The 16,196-nt window shown below is 49.4% G+C and overlaps 1 protein-coding gene across 1 annotated transcript in view; it reads left to right on the top strand.

Annotated features, from left to right (window-relative positions):
* The first annotated feature begins 4,838 nt into the window (after positions 1–4,838).
* The window catches only part of ARHGAP25 (Rho GTPase activating protein 25), an 18,486-nt gene continuing 7,128 nt past the window's right edge, over positions 4,839–16,196 (top strand). The window contains exons 1-5 of the mRNA XM_010163981.1: positions 4,839–4,899; positions 10,198–10,391; positions 12,580–12,667; positions 13,090–13,209; positions 15,889–16,096. Coding sequence (XP_010162283.1) covers positions 4,839–4,899; positions 10,198–10,391; positions 12,580–12,667; positions 13,090–13,209; positions 15,889–16,096 — 671 coding nt within the window. The remainder of the gene's footprint in view (positions 4,900–10,197; positions 10,392–12,579; positions 12,668–13,089; positions 13,210–15,888; positions 16,097–16,196) is intronic.

Below are 16,196 nucleotides of genomic sequence, written 5' to 3'. Positions count from 1 at the left end.
AACCCTTTCCTACACTGCTGGTATCAATATATGTGATAGTACTACTCAGCTTTTAGCGACAGCCTGTTGTCTGGGGAAGCATTTGGTGGGTTTTCACCATCAGCCCAGCCTGTGAGTGGCTTTAGTTTGCTGTAGAGATTTCAAATTAGACTTAGAGGAAATGAAAAGCTGCCACTGCTGCCTCTGGCTAGCTCAAGGAGTTAACTGTAGCAAAGACATGCTGCATTTCTTTTCATTCCATTAAACCTTGCAGGACCTTGGCCGTGCTACAGCTCTCACAAGAATGTAGGTTTGGAGGGAAGCTGACGTAGGTAGTGCTGTTGGAGAGGCCAGGGGTGTCTAGGTAAGGTGATGCAGGGATGCTCAGGTGAATTTTCTCCTGCTGTAGGGCTTGAGCTCAGCACTGCATAAGATTTAGTTCACAGTGGGCTCCATGACCAGAGAAGTTCTTCCTGCTTGTGCCCAGCAAGAGGGAAATAACTGTGAGAGCAGCCCAGCAAGGGGGAGGTACCGTGTCAAGCAGCGGGTGTGCTTGGGTCAGAAGGAAAAGTAGGATCTGGCCAATGTGAAGCTTAGGAGGGTATGACTGGCAGGGGACAGGCTGGTGTGGAAACCACCTCCTCACAAGCAGTCACTGCTTTTCCAGTTGGAGCAGACAGAGGGGGATGTGAGCGTATTTAATGAACAAAGGGATGGCATGTGGCTAGAAAACTGCTTTTGCATAGCGTGAGAAGCTGGCTGTCCTGGGGAGGTGACTCTAAACGTTCATGACGTTTGTTTGCTGGTGGATGATTTAGTGATATGGGTTGGACACTGGTTTGATCCACAGTCTGAGCTGGCACAGCTGGGCTACGTCTGTGTAGATGAGTGCTTGGCATGCTCTGATAGGAATTTGCTTCTCCAAGTCTGGTTTTAGCCCAAATTAGTTTGCAGATTGGATGCACGGCCAGACCATGGCCTGCAGTGCTCAACAAACCATCCCCGCATATGGTGTCAAGGCCTGTGCTGATCAGCATGGATTATTTAGATATTCTTCAGGGTGATGGGCTCAGAAGTCTGCTGACACTGATCTGAAGGGGCAGCCACTGCCTGAGTTTGTGCAGCTTGTGAAGAAATCCCGTAGCATCAGCTAATCCTTGGCACCAGGTTGTGAAATGTCAGTGTCTTATATTCCAAGGTATGTCTCCTGTTTCCGATGAGTGCAGCGAGTTCCTCTGAGCATGATTGTGGTGGGATCCTGGCATCTCTTCCTTCCCCCACCTTCTCTGACCGACTCTTTATGATGGGAGGAGGGAAAAGTTGTGTGGAAAGCATCCATACGGCTCATCCAGACCTCCTGGGGACAGGTGTTTGTCACAAAAAGCATCGTGTGAAAGCTCCTGTGGTTTCTGCCCTCTGTACCCAGCCCCGGAGCTGCATTTTGTACCACTGTCATCTTTGTGTGCTCCTGTTCTCCAGACATGATGTCTTTCTACCATCTGCTTTTTCTCTGTGCATTGTTCTTTTGATTAATGTTTTAGCTACACATGTAGAGTCTCCTTTCTTTGACCGAATGTCCGAATGTGATATATTGTATATTTTAAAGTATTTACCCTATTTATATACTATATGTTACTGTTAAATAAATATAAGTTCCATTATCTGGAGTGGAGTTTTATTCGGCGCTGTTGACAAGTCGAGGAGATGCTGAAAACCTCCTTCCTGTGCTCTGTAGAGCAGATCAGTCTGTTTAAACTCAGATTTTTTCATTCCTTGCCCTAGCTCTCCTTCCTCAAGGATCTTCCCAAGAGCAGACCTGGTTGTGGCAAAGACACACATGAAGGCTGCAGAGGGACTGAGCACACAGGCAGGATTGGGCCATCCGTGTCCTGCACGAGGGACACAAACGGCTGCGTTTCCAGAGCGGTTTGTAGTGGAAGCTGTGATCAGATCATACCAGCCCATCTTGATCAAAGATGAGCAAGTCTTGGCACTGCTGCCCTCTGCAAATCAGCTCATTTTGCCCTAAAGATTTCACTGGGGATATGAAAAACTGTTGGAATTCCACTTAGCATAAATTATTGCTTTATTTCAGCCATTGCTTCTGACTTGTGTGGGGTTAGGAGAGCAGAATCCTTCTGTTTACCCGGCAAAACATCCTATTTTTAGCTCTTATGTTATTTTGACTGTTTTTGACTTATCAGCTAAGCCAAACCAACCCATCAGCAGACCTCTTTTTGCTTCCTGTCACACTATATGGGCATTTTCAGACAAATTAATCCTCCAGCAACAACAAAATACGATGCCCTCTCTTTCTCTATAGCAACCTTGCAAAATTACTCTAAAGCCCCTAATCTTGCCTTGCAACACATCGCCCTTGAAGGAGTCAGCCAGTTAGGCAGAAAATTGCTGAGCAGCACCATGCAATATTCAGCAGTCCTATGAAGCAATGTGATGCCATTACTGAGAGGTCTTGAAAGATCTCTTGGTATTAAATCTTTTGGAAAATGGACTATGAAATCTCTTGGCGAGCTGCCGAGCCGGCTGGTGAGTGCCGGTGCCTCGCAGTGAGTCAGACGCATCTGACAGCCTCTGCGGCCGGCGTATCGGCATTGCTGCTCACATGTCAGCTGTTCAGCTGAAGATCCCTTCTTATTTCTCCCTATCTTGTACTCATTTAATTAAAACCAACCCCTAAACCTGCATATTCCCAGTGGAAATCCTGGTGTTAGCTCTGCTCTGTACCCAGAAAGACACTAAGCTTCAAACCAAGGCTGCCTCTGTGTGAGCAGGTCTCCTGCAACCCTCTGTCCAGACACCATTTGCCATGAGATCCTGATAGAAGAAGGATGTAAAAACAAAATTAACAACTTTATAGGCTGAGATTTGCCCTTTTTAAGTTTCTCTGGGGTATTCAGTTCAGGAACAAGCTGCTAAGAAAAAAAACCCACAGTCTTGTGATATCCTTCCTAGAGCTGGAGATATCCACCAGGTACCTGATGGGAGCGAGCAGGAGGCAGCCAAAACAGCTCTGGGGGCTTATGAGGGGCTGTTTTGGGGGTACCAGAGAGGGCTGAGCTACTGAGCTGCTGTGCTGTAGCCCCACAGCTTTGGGCTGGAGTTTCACAATTTTGGGCTAAAACACTTGCCTTTTCCTTTCTCAGGGACAGGAAAGTGCCGCGTGACATCCTGTTCACACAGGCAGGTGGGGAAAGGCGGCGGGTCACAAGCTGCTGCCGGGCTTGTGAAAAAAAAAAGGGTTGAAGAGAAAAAAAGGATCAAAATACATGACTGCTGGAGTTCCTATAGCTTTCTGCAGATATTATTAAGAAGAGGAAAAAAATGATGCTCAACTCTGGGCTCATTCAGGGCCCTGTGCTCGGGGTACAGCAGAAATAGAGTTAATTCAAGCAGTTTGGGTCCAACACAGGATATTGGGGTTAATCTAGTTCAGGCGTGGGTACGTGCTGGGCTGTTCCGTTGTGATAGCACCTCTTTCCTCACCGTCATGTTCCCTGGACTTTCAGCAGTGGAATATGTGAGCTGGGGATCTCTGAGCCGGCTCCAGAGAGCTCAAAGCAACAAATTCATTCTTTAGCTGTGATTAACCCAAATAAGCTCCCCAGGGTCCACCTTGGCTGTGCTGTGACTGGGCAAGTCAACATCGTTCATCCTCCGTCTCTTTCCATGAGAGGCACATCCTCAATTTGTGCTATAGCACTAAAAAAACCCAAAAACAACCTTCACAAGTGGCTTGGTGCATCCCGGGCACGATGGCTGGGCTGCAAATCGTAATGGGAACTGGTGGCCGCATCCTCTTTCAGCTCCGTGTGCTCCTCATGTCGCTGTTTCTGCTTCTGTTCAGGGCAACTTCCCTCTCCACAGGGCCTGAGCTTTTCCATATGGGGGGGAACTGGGGCTGGAGCCCCCATTAGCCCTTTGGGGGGATGCTGAGATGTCCTCAGAGCTGCCCTCACTGCTTTTTTGCTCCATTTGAGTGTTTGTGAATGAAACAACCCTTCCCTGCATTTACCCTGTGTCTGGCGAGCTGCATCTCGGTCCAATTGCCCTGCAGTCTGCTTTGTGGATGCACAAAGGGTGGGAATTTTTGAGGAGAAACTGCATTAAATGACATGAAATGGGATACGGTCACTGTTGTAATCCGGGAAAGTCAATGTAAAAACCTTAAATCAGCTGTGGGGACTGTACAGTTTTCTGTATAATTTTCTTATTGCAACTGTATTGTAGGTGCAATAAGAAAATGCAAAAGACATTCATGTCATCGGGGCCACACGCACGGAGACACCTTGGGACATTCAGAGACATCCACCTACAGCACTTGGCCGTGGCCACCTGAGCCACAGCCTGCTCTGCTTTGCTGCTGAGCAAAACATTTCCCGAAACTCCGTGCTGGGTTGTGTCCCCTTCAGCAAACGATTTTCTAGCGCACCAATGGCACCAAGAAGGACACCCACTTCCTCAAATGCAACGAGCAGCGTGCGGAGAGCAACCCCCAGGCAGCCGCGTTTCGGTGCAGGCTGGGGCTGGGCTGCTGCGTCTCCACAGCAGCCAAAGGAGGTAGCAAAAAGGGGAGCAAAAAAGGCGGCATCGCCTCAGCATCGTCGGGGAAGCAGGGCAAGAGCTTTGCAGGAAAGTACTTTTATGGGGTTGTTCGCAGCTGCTCGCAGAGGGGGGGAGGAGGAAGTACGTTGGCAAATCAACCTTTGCTGAGCTGTCGCTCTTCATCGGGGGGATCGCACCCCGGGCGCAGGATCCCCACGAGACTACCAGAGCTTCATTTCAGCCCGTCTCCTAAGCAAGCCCCCCTTGAAAACAAAAAAGGCACCTCCTGGTCCAAAATGTCCCTCAAGCTGCCACGGAACTGGGATTTCAACCTGAAAATGGATGCTACAAAAATAGGTACTGTGATTGTTTCTTTACGCCCTTCTGTTTCTGCTTCAGCCTTTCAGGTGCAAACTGGGCTCTGCTGGGGTGTCTGTGGCCGAGCCCAGCAGCGATTTTGGCTACAGCCCACACCCAAACCCACTTCTGGCCTCAGTGGGGGGACCTGGCCCCCAGTTACTGCTTTCGAGACAGCAGATTATTTGCAAATGATTTGCAAGAAGTGATTTGCAAAGCTGTCACCGAGGGATGCTGCGGGAGCACGGCTGGGGCTGTGGCTCTGGGACTGGAGCAGAGGTTCTCTCGGTAGGGTGGGGAATGGGGGGACCTGGCAGTGTGGGGCTGCTGCCCACCCAAAATCCAGGTCTGGGGGGGATTTAAGCCACATGGACTCATTGTGCTGGCACACAAGCCTTGCAGGAGGTGAAGTGCAGGCCAAAGAGGCGGCTGGAGCAGTGTGGGCTGGAGGAAGCAATCTCGCTCTTGCTCAGGTTTCTTCGCCCACCTCGACGTCATTAGTTTCCTCTCACCATCTGATGCCCATGCCAGGCTGTGTGCCGTGGGATGGCTTCGCAGTGTCATTTCCTGACTTATCTCCTGCCTCTGCCCAGGCTTTGCACAGCTCTTGTCTGCCATGGGATCCATCTCCAGCATGAAAAGCACTTGAGAACACCTCTGGAAAGGAGTGAGGGATCCCTACGGTGGGCTCTGTGGCCGAAATACCATGGTGGAACCTGTGTCTGCCTTTGGGTCAAGCAAGCAGGGTGGGGATGTGGGGGCAAGGACGCTGCAGTTGAGGAACAGGGTGGACAAGCCTGGTCTTGTGCACGTGCTGAGGCAAACGCCCTGCGTGGTCCTGGCACTGGTGCTAAAACATGGCCAAGGTACACACTGGCAACTCGACTTCTCCCCGCAGCAGAGTGATTTGACCAAACCAGTCTCTGTGTGGTGCTGAGCTCCTCCTCCCTGCACCTTCCATCAGCTTGCAATGTTGTCCTGGCTGGATTTTCTTGAAAAAGCAATTTGGACTTCTACCTGAAGCTGTTTTCATTGGGGTGGCCAAACCATTTGCTTCACACAAGGCCCCAAACAAAGCGTTGCTGGTCTCCAGTGGCTGCTGCTGTGGCTGGGCTCGGTGATGCACAGCAACATGCAGGATGAGATCCTGAGTGGTCCAGAAGCTGGCAGGCAGACAGAGGAAGCAATGCCATCATCTGCACTTATCAGTTTGCAGGACAGCAGCAGAAGAATCCTCACCTGGTTATGACTGAAGAATCCCGGATTTCTGCATTGCTCATTCTTAGGATAATTAACATTTTTTTGCACAGAGGCTGCGGAGCAGGGGGTAAATTCAAGCAATAGCTCAGACAAAAAGGCCAGGGGACACTGAGCCTGCTGGCTGCTGGGAAGCAGAGAGGGTGGAGATGGGACACAGGCTTGAAGCTGTGTTGTCACCAGGAATTGCTTTTTTTCAAGAAAAATCTGCCTGGGATGTAATTCTGGGTGCTTTTTGCAGCTGCTGCGAGCCCATGAGATGAGGGCTCTGTGTGTCCCTGCAGAGACCTGAGTGCTGGGGCACAGCTCGGTGCATCGACTCTTCTCATGCTTTGGCGTTTCTGGCTGCAGGGACCAGCTGCTGCTGTCCTGAGTGCAGCAGGGACAGGACTTGCTTGTGGAAAATATTTGCAAGTTAGTCACCACTGCTCTTGCTGGCTCCTCCCGGCTTTAGGACACTTCCCCCTCCTCATCCCCAGCTGTGGCCGTGGCACAAGCAGCTTCTGTCAGCCCCAGGACAGTGCGCTGGCCTCTGTGGGCTTCCTCATGCTGAGAAAAATGCAAAGCTATTTATTTCAATGAAGGAGAAAAAACACATTTGCAATTTTCATTGCAAAATCTGTTGTGGCACCTTTTTTACTGGTTTTCATTGCAAGTATCTGACGTCTCTCCTGTGGGACAGGAGCAAAGGGGATGGCAGGGAGGGCTCTTGCCCAAGACAAGGATTTGGGGCAGGAGCCAGCATCAATGTGGACCGTGGTGGCACTCAGTGCAGTTTCTCCTGCAAGTCATGCTTTGGCAGGGCTCCTCTTTTCAGGGAGCAGGCAGCAGGACATGGGCACCTTGCTGCATCTGGTCCCCAGAGCTGGAGGAAGAGCGAGGATGTTTTGGAGGAAATATTCAACTTCAGAAGCGGTTACCGCAGGAAATGCTTCGGGGGGCACCACACTTGCTCTGAGTGGCTCTTTCCTGCCCTGTGAGAGTAGCAAGGAGGAGCAGGGCCAAGTGTGGCATTGGTGTTTTGGTGAAGGAGGAGGTGATTGCAAGTGCTGGACCAACCTGGTGAGAGCCAGGGAAGAACCTTTGCGCCCCCCTCCCCCTGCCCCGTAAAATTTTCAGCTGGTCATCACACATGGGCTGAGCGTTTCACTGGCCACAAAAGGTAGAAACTTGGAAAAGTGGTAGAGGTGGGAGCCACAGCCTTGGTGGTTCTGGTTTTGTGAATGAAGAAAACTTTCCACTGGGCAAAAATAGCCTCGCTGTCTGCAAAGCCAAGCTCCCCACAGCAGCTCCCTCCCCGCGCCTCTGCATGAGCCCTGTGGTGGGGATGGCGGTTGAGGAGTGTTTGCATCGTGGGTAAGAAGGATCCTGTAAACCGCTAATTTGGCCTTAAATGAGCCTGAAGTACAGGGAGAGCTGTCACATGCAGAGGGAAAATACTTCTGCATGTTCACACTGGTGGATATGTGTGTGCATGAACATGGCTAAACCACGGCTGAGCATGGGCCTCTGGCTGCACCTCGACTCTGGCGTTTCGAAAGGGATGATGCTAAAGAAAGGGGACCCAGGTGTACCCCTCTGAATGCACATTACTTATGAAATTACTTACTCCTGGGAAAGGCTTCAAAGAAGGAGAGAAGAAACCTCATTTCCATCAAGGACTGGACAATTTAAGCTCAGGGCTGAGAGCAGGAGGAACCCCTGGGTAGCAGTGCCAGCCGGGTCGCTTCCTTTTCACCATGTAGAGCCCTGATGCAGCCGTGATGAGCTTAGAGGGACATTAGTATCTCCATTAAATGGCAGTAAAACATCACATTTTTCATAAAAGACACAATTTCTCCTTTCAAGTCTTGTGCTCCTGGAATATCAGTGCAGCTGGGCTGAGCTAAGCTCTTTGGAGAAGGCTGAACATGGAGCTGATGGATGGAGACCCATCCCTGATTTCCACTCATTTGGGTGTGAGTATGGACCCTGTGAGCTGTGTTGCAACAGCTTCACTTCAGATTAAGCCCTTGTGATCATCAGTGCTTGGTATGGAGACAGCATGCCGCAAACGTTAGTGCTAATTAAACAGAGTATCAGCATCAGTGTCATCAAGGGGGAGACGAAGTCCTGTGATCACGTAGGAGGACACACAGCAAAATTTGAGAAGGCATCTGAGTGCTGGCTCGTGGGAGCGCTGTTTTCTGCAGAATGGGGCTTGTTTGAAGCGAGCCCACTCAGGATTTGCTCTTTGGCAAGGGGCTGTGGCCTCTGCACAGCAAAGCGTTCATGGCAGGCAGGCAGCACCCTGCACCCAGTAGCCTCCATGCTCCCAGCAGCTGCTCCACCCCTGCGGATCATTCCCCAAAAATCCTCACTCCTGAGGAGCCAGCGGCAGCCACAAGACATGAAGGAACGTGATTTAAGGAAAGGAATGATGCTGCTCGTGGGCAGTTTGCTGAGAATCGTATTAATATTCATGAGATTTGAGTAATGCAGATGTTTTGGCGAAGAGCAAAGAAGCCGCCCGGAGCTTGAGGTGCAATTTGGAAACCCCATTTTGGTTTTTGCATCAGGATAATCCCCGGTTCCAGCATTTTTCAGGGGAGCTGGCTGGCAAATCCCTTTTCAAGGTCCTTGCTTACAACCACATCCTCTGCAGGGGGCATCCCACATCAGGACACGTTGAGGTGCCATAGTGACCTCTCTGTGCTTCCAAGGCTGAGTTTTGGATTCACAATCCTTTTTGATTTTCAGAAAGGGATTTGCAGTCCTGTGACAGGTTTGTAGAGCAGAGGGGAGCTGACAGTGTCCTGCTCAAGCCCAGCTCAGAAGGATGAAGGCAAAAACGCAGCAGGGTTTCTTGCTCTGGGGGATTTTGGAAGGGGAAGCTGGGCACGCTCTTGAACTGCAGAACCCCTGACCTCTGAAGCAACTGCTAACTGCTCGGCACTGAGTGCAAAATGTTCTGTAGGCTCGTGCTCCCTGTGGGTGTCTGTGCAGTGGCAGCACCCACTCAGGCCTGAGATGCCCTCAGTCCCAAACATCACAAGGCAGTGACAGGTGATTTTTAATTTTCTCCTTTTTTAAGCTTGTCTTCTGCACTCAGGTCCACACCGGGGTTCATCGACACTTACATCTAATGCATCTTTTGCAGCTCTCTGCTCTGCTGACCAGCTTGAAGGAAAAGTGGGCATCTTGGGGCTGAGATTCCGGGCTGCTGCAGCTTCCCCCACCCCACAGCATTGCACATTCACCTCCCTCAGAGCCCTGGCTCAGCCACAATGCCCTCTGCCAGCAAATGCTGCTGGATTCAGGGGCCCAAATCCTGCACCACCCTCACTCGCAGGACCCAGCCAGGTGCCATCCGCTCCGTTTTCACAGGGGAGACATGAGATGTCAGGAAATCACCATGTGCAGAGACCAGTGAGGCTGAATTCCCCTGGACTCATAGAATTATTTTTGCCTTGTGACCATAAATGCTAACTCTACCCAGTTGGGTTGGCACTGCGGTCCTGCAGTGCCTGGTCCAGAGGGAAGATTTCCTTCTGGAAACGATCCCTCCCATCCATTTACTGTCGTAGAAGCATTTGGTGATGCCACATGGCCATGCTGCCATTCCCTGGCATGGGTCAGTGGCATCAGTGGGACTCATCTGTGCGACACAAACAGGAGACAGGGGCTGCTACTTTGCCCACGCAGTAAATCCACATTGAAACTGTTTTTTTCAAGCCAGGCTGGGTCATTCTGCTATTGCTGCTGCAGGCTGTTTGGGGTGGGTATGAAAAAAACACACACTCCCAGTAAAAAAAAAAAAAAAAAAGCTAATGATTTTCTTCTCACTTGCAAGACAATTACTCCCACGCAGGAAAAAGGAAGCACATACTGTCAGATACTGCAGCCACTTCCTTTAAAAACTCTAGCCAGTTTGCTCAGCACAGGCAGAGGAGCAGAGAGCCACTCTCGCTCTTGTAGCTGAAACTGGTCCTGGACACACGGGTTTGTGGGTAGCTTGTCCCTGTGTGTCCCTGCCAGCCCATCCCTCTCTTTCCTTGGCAGCTCGCTCCAAAAGCGTGATGAGCGGCGAGCCAGCGGGCGCCCGGCCGGCCTCCCCCAACCCGCTGGAGCGGCCCCTGAAGATCGGCTGGTTGAAGAAGCAGCGCTCCATCGTCAAGAACTGGCAGCAGCGGTACTTCGTGCTTAAGGGTCAGCAGCTTTATTACTACAAGGATGAGGATGATGTCAAACCACAGGTAGGACAAGGCTGCTGGGCTTTGCTGGTCCTTAATCTCCTCCTTCTTGTCACTTTGCTTGTAGGGACATGGTTTGGGATAGGTCTGCAGAAGGGTATTAAAGAGGTTTCCTGCCTTTGGGCAGTAGCAGAGATGAGCTATCCTGATCAGGATCACTTAAATTCTTGAAGTGCCTGCAAGCCCTGCTGCGGCTTGGTCCTTCTGTGCCCAAGCAATGAGGTGCTGGAAAAGAAACCAAACTGTTACCAACCAGAAAGTTGCTATCATTCTCCAAGACAACAGGAAGAGTCTGGGGAGAAAAAGAGCTTGGCACACCTCCATTTTTGTGATGGCAGGTACAGCACTGGGTGCACGAGATGACGGGAGCTCTGAGAGAAGTTTCAGCCACGCACTTGGGAAAGGCATCTTCCAGGACAGTTTTAGGAAAAAACAAGCAGGGCCTTCAGCACAGCCTGGGTGTGAGGATCTGTGGAGCTGTGGGCTGGACAGATGACAGCAAAGGGCAGCTGCTTCCGTAGGATCTCTTGCCATGGGATATGGCAGCTGGAGGGAGAAGGAAAGGAAATCTCTCTCCCTCTGACCTCTGGGTTTATGTCCCATCCCGGCCCAGCTCCATCCCTTGCAGAAGGGTTGGTGGTGCGGATGCAGTTTGTGTTATTCGGCTGACGCCCCAGACCACCCCATGCGACCAGAGGAAACCTGCCCCACTGCCTTTTGCTTTAGAGGAAAAGGCTTGAAATCTGCTCAACGCTCTGGTGCCTGTCAGTGCTGATGCTTTTTGAGATCCCCAGGAGACCACAATGTGCACCCAACCCTTTGCACAAAACGGGAGTGCGATCATCCCCTCGGGCATGATTTAAACGACTGTACCAGTGCCCAATGTCCACAGCTCTCTGGCAGCATCATCCCATCTTGGGCCGCTCCAGGCACAACAGGTCCTCTGTCTCACCCATAAAACCCATTTCTCAGAGTACGCATTGTAGTACACTTGCTGGGAAGAAATCAGGTTGTTTCCCGATTTATATGGACAACTTTTTTAGGTTTTTAACCATTTTCTCCATACTGTAACTTACTTTTTGAATATCCACCATCTTTTCCTTGTTTTGAGAAACTTCCAGGAAAGGTCCTCCCCATTGCTGGAAAAGCCATTCTGTACAAATTGTTTCTGGTACCAAAACTGATCTCAAGATAGAAAATACTCCTAAGGGGAAGGCTATCAGTATATCCTCGGGGTGAAAGCACAGGGCTGAGCCCGGCAGGATCCAGGTCCTATTCCTGGCTTTGCCCCATTTCAGAGGTGACTGCAAGAGCAGTCTGCCCAGTTGTAAATGGGATGTAGAAACAGAAAGTGCTGTAAAAGGCTTACTACTATTTATGGTGCTCTTGGCAGCTCTCACCATGACCGTGATGCACCATTCTGGGTCATTTCAAGCCTCTCTGATCCCATCAATGATTCTGATCGATACAGCTGCAATTCAAGACGGTCCTCACAGGAGCCCAATGGCTCTCAGGAGGCTGAAATCGCTGAGAAACTTCATTTCTGTGGCGCAGGCTCATTTCCTGCCCTGGGAGGCCTCTTGTGCTGACTCACATGCCTGCTTGGCCCCCACCCACCCGTCCCCTCCAGCAGGCACCAAGCTGCCCATGTTCGCCACAACAGTTGGGGGAAGGAAGGTCCAAAAGAATGGTTGTCTTCCACTTTGCTTTTGTATTTCCTCTCCCTTTTTCTTTTCCTCTACTCCTCTCCTGCAAACTTTGGGTTTGGTTTTTGGTTTTAAGTCATGCTATGTTAAAGGAAAAGTTTTCCTGTTCTGGTGCAGCAGAAACAGGATGCTCCAGTGTTTTGGTAACTCCCTTCTCCTTTGTACGCTCTTCTTCCACTCCCAACAGGGTTTAAAAAAAAAAACATGAGAAGGGAGGAAAAAAAGGAAAGAGCAAAATAACCAATATTCTCATTCTGAGGATCACTTCCAGAAAAATTGGCATTTAAGAAGTGTCCCTTATTGTTTCAAAAGTCACTTTTAGCATATATATATATATACACACTCACACACATACACACATAGGCCACCAGCTCCTGCAATCTGTTTGAAGGAAGGACTTTGATCCTCATTGCTGAGACATGGTAGTGTCAGCCTTGCAGGGATGAGACACGTGTATTTACAGCTCCTGCTCTGCTTTGTCCTAGGGATGCCTGTCTCTCCAGGGAAGCACCATCAAGGAGGTTGCCAGCAACCCAGAGGAAGGAGGGAAATTTATCTTTGAAATCATCCCAGGTGAGGATGCTTCACTCCTTTTTGTTACATGATTTTCAGCTGGACTGTTCACCCAAAATCATTTGGGCAAGTAATTTTGTCAGTTCTTTTGCTCCCACTTCTTTTCAAGGTCCCCACAGAACTGCATTGCACATGAAAATGTATGTTTCGCTTTCAATATTCACATGTCAGGGCTGGAGGAGGGCCCTGTGTCAGTGCCCATGTCCCACGCTGAGAAGTCTTGCCAAGCTGCAATGTGGTTTCTGTTCCTTTCTTGCAGACCTTCAGCAAGGGTGAAATGTAAGAGCTCTGCTTCATTTCACAGACAAATAGACATTAATGGGGAAATCTGGAGCCAAAAGCATTTAGCAAAGAAAACAAGAAGAATATGTCTTTTCTCTTCCAATCCTCTCTATAAATGATGCATAAATGTTTTTTCACAGGGGTCACTGGAGACCAGAACCGGGCCGGGCAGGACACCTGTGTGCTCATGGCTAATTCCCAGTCTGAGATGGAGGAATGGATTAAATCCATCCGGCGAGTGCTGGGGTCAGCATCAGGAGGTAATGGGGAGCAGGGACAGCTCCTGGAGAAGCTATTTCCTACCATATTCGTGCTCTGCAGTACTTTTGTGCAAGGATTTCAAAGGTGGGCTCATAGATCCTTAAAACTGGAAAATGAAGCTGTGATGTGACTCTAACTTGTAATGCCTGAGAAACACTCCTAGGCCAGACCCTGTGGTGTTGGGTCTTCTGCAAACATGGGCAGTGTTAAGGAAACTGCAGCCAAGCGCATGAATTAAGATTTCTGGGCTGGTTTCAACCTCTTTTGTGAACTTCCTCATTGACTTATTGACCAGAGAAAATGTTATTTATGAAAACAACTTATATTCAGGGATAAAGCATTGAAAAATCTTGTCTTTCACCTGCTAATTTCCTTGCTTTGCTTTTCTTCCAGCCTTTCTTGCTCAGACCAGAACTTCTACCCTATTTTCTCTGCAGAGTCTGCCTTGGCCATGCAATCACCCTCCCCATGCACAGGCAAAGCTTGCGGTGACAGGATCCTTGCTTCTAGGCATGCATTTTATGCCATTACAAAACTGTGGTCAGAGAAGGATAAAACAGGAATCAATCAGAAAGGAGCGCACCGTAAATTTGCCACCACAGGCGAAGCCCACAAAGGAAGCAACAAAGGTCACTCCAGCCACTTTCCTATAAAGATGTACTATCAAGACTTTTTCTATAAGGATAAACTCCTATAAACAAGATCCACCAACAAAACATGGCTCGGAGTCTCTTGAGCTCCAAAAGAGCACTAACCTGGATGGTCATCCTGAGCTTCTCCTCCCTCCCTTTGTGCTTTGCCCTGACTATTTATATAATTTTTATAGGGTCCACGCCCTTCAGCTGTGTAAGACAAGCATGATGAAGCTCCGGCCTCCCAGAGCTCCTGTGTTAATATAAATCACAGCAGTTCAGAGGCAAGCAGGTGCTGCAAATTTGAGCACTTTCACTGTAACCCTGCTGTAGGCACAGATAAGCTTCACCTAAATGATGACACAGCTGGTTTTCCTCTGCAACCCTGGTGTTTTCTGCCTCTGAACTGAAACATGCCGTGCCCCAGGGGAGGCAGCATTACTCATCTGACATGAGGATTGCATGAGCCAGAAATTTTCAGGGCACTGCCCCACTTGGCTCCAATATTTAATAACAACTCCACATCTGATCCTTGCTTAAACTTAGGAGACTGCCAGTTTCTTCCAGCTAGGTATACGATATAATTATATCATAGAAAGTATAATTTAAAAAAATATATAAAATATAGTTATATAATAGAAAATCTAAATTTATAGTAGTACAGAGAACCCTAAAGATAGCAGAGAAGTCAGGTACTATGAAGCTGCATTTTATACCAATACACAGGTTAACAGACCCCAAAACTTCACACTTTAGGTTTTTAACTTCAATGCAAGTTGAGGCAACGTGCTTATAAAGCAACCCACTGCCTGGTGGAGGTTTTGGCAAAAGCCCACCTGGATGCAGCCCCACATGACCCAGGTGGTTGTGAGCTTGTTGCACACCAAAAAAACAGAGCAGTTGCAAAGTGTGAAGTAACAGCAAAAGTGTCTCCAGACTCTCAGAGGGGTTTTGTAGGGCTGGCTGCCACCACCGTACAGTGACAGCTGCCTGCTGAGGGGGCTGGCATGGGCATCACATTGGCCCTGGGGAAGTATCACCAAACTAACAAATCTGCCAGCTTCAAGTTAAGTAAACAATTCATTATCAGCTACCAAAGCAGGGAGGAAGAAAAAAAACAAAACAAAACTATTTGCTTTTACTGTGCACAATGACAGGTTTATATTCATTATTTAAAAGCGTAAGCAAGTCATAAATGAAAAACCCCCATGATCAGGCAGGTGCTGACAAGCCCTGTGGTTCCAGATGAGAGTGTTTACTTGCATTTTGCTGGTCTGGAAGATGCACAAGAATCATTTCAGCCTTCAGAGCATGAGGTGAACATATCACAGGCACTGCTGGGGCAAAAATATGGTAGAGGACCATAGAACCCTTTGCCATTAATATCCCAGAGGCAGTTTGAGTTGGGATTTGTCGCTCTTACCATGCCCCAAGCTCCAAGGAGGAAGAGCTGGGATGCAGGCTGCTGCCTTCCCACCTTTGAGCTCTTCTTTTGCTGTGAGTTCAGGAGGAAAAAGCCATCGCTCCGAAGGAAAGGTACCACCTTGCACAGGGGAGTTTCTGGAGGGTGAGAGGAGGGGGGATGGGAAAGAAAAGAAACTAAATCAGCAAGATTTCCAGCTCCAAATCTCTGCAAGGTTGCTTTTCTTATTTCTTGGTGGTCTTCTCTGCTTTCTATATCCTTTGGCTTTGTGTGATGAGCTTGCCTTCTCTCCCTGTGCCCTTGCATCAGCCTGTTTGCTGTTACTGTCTCCCTTTGTGGCAGCACCCTGCTCCAAGGCAGGCGAGCAGCATGACAAAACACAAGGCTCACTACTCAGTTTTAATAATTTTGAGAACTGTTAATTATTTGGAGGAGAAACAAGGTTTAATTTTGCTTTTACCCATTTGGAAGTTCTGTTTTCCCCCAGTTTGCAGAGTTCTTGTATCTGCTATGCTATCAGAAAAGCAGGTACTGCTGTCACGTTGGCACCTGATGCACTTTGGCAGGTAACGTGCCTTTAGCAAAGCTTTTAGGCTCCTCTAATCATTCCGTCCTTTCTCTAGTGGTGTTTGGCCAGCGCTTAGCAGAGACCATGGCTTACGAACAGAAATTCGGGCAGCACCAGGTCCCCATCCTGGTGCAGAAGTGTGCTGAGTTCATCCGGGAGCACGGTGTGAGCGAGGAGGGCATCTTCCGCCTCCCCGGCCAAGATAACCTGGTGAAACAGCTCAGGGACGCGTTTGATGCTGGGGAAAGGCCGTCGTTTGACCGGTAATGCTGGATTCCCCCCCCCCTACTCAACTAGGTCTCATACACCCCAAAATCTGGGGAAGAGCAGCCCCAGGGAGCCCAAGAGTGCCTTGCAGGAACC

Source organism: Antrostomus carolinensis, unplaced genomic scaffold, assembly GCF_000700745.2.
Source record: "Antrostomus carolinensis isolate BGI_N321 unplaced genomic scaffold, ASM70074v2 scaffold9343, whole genome shotgun sequence".
NCBI lineage: Eukaryota > Metazoa > Chordata > Aves > Caprimulgiformes > Caprimulgidae > Antrostomus > Antrostomus carolinensis.
This window is presented reverse-complemented; position numbering and strand designations above follow the sequence as displayed.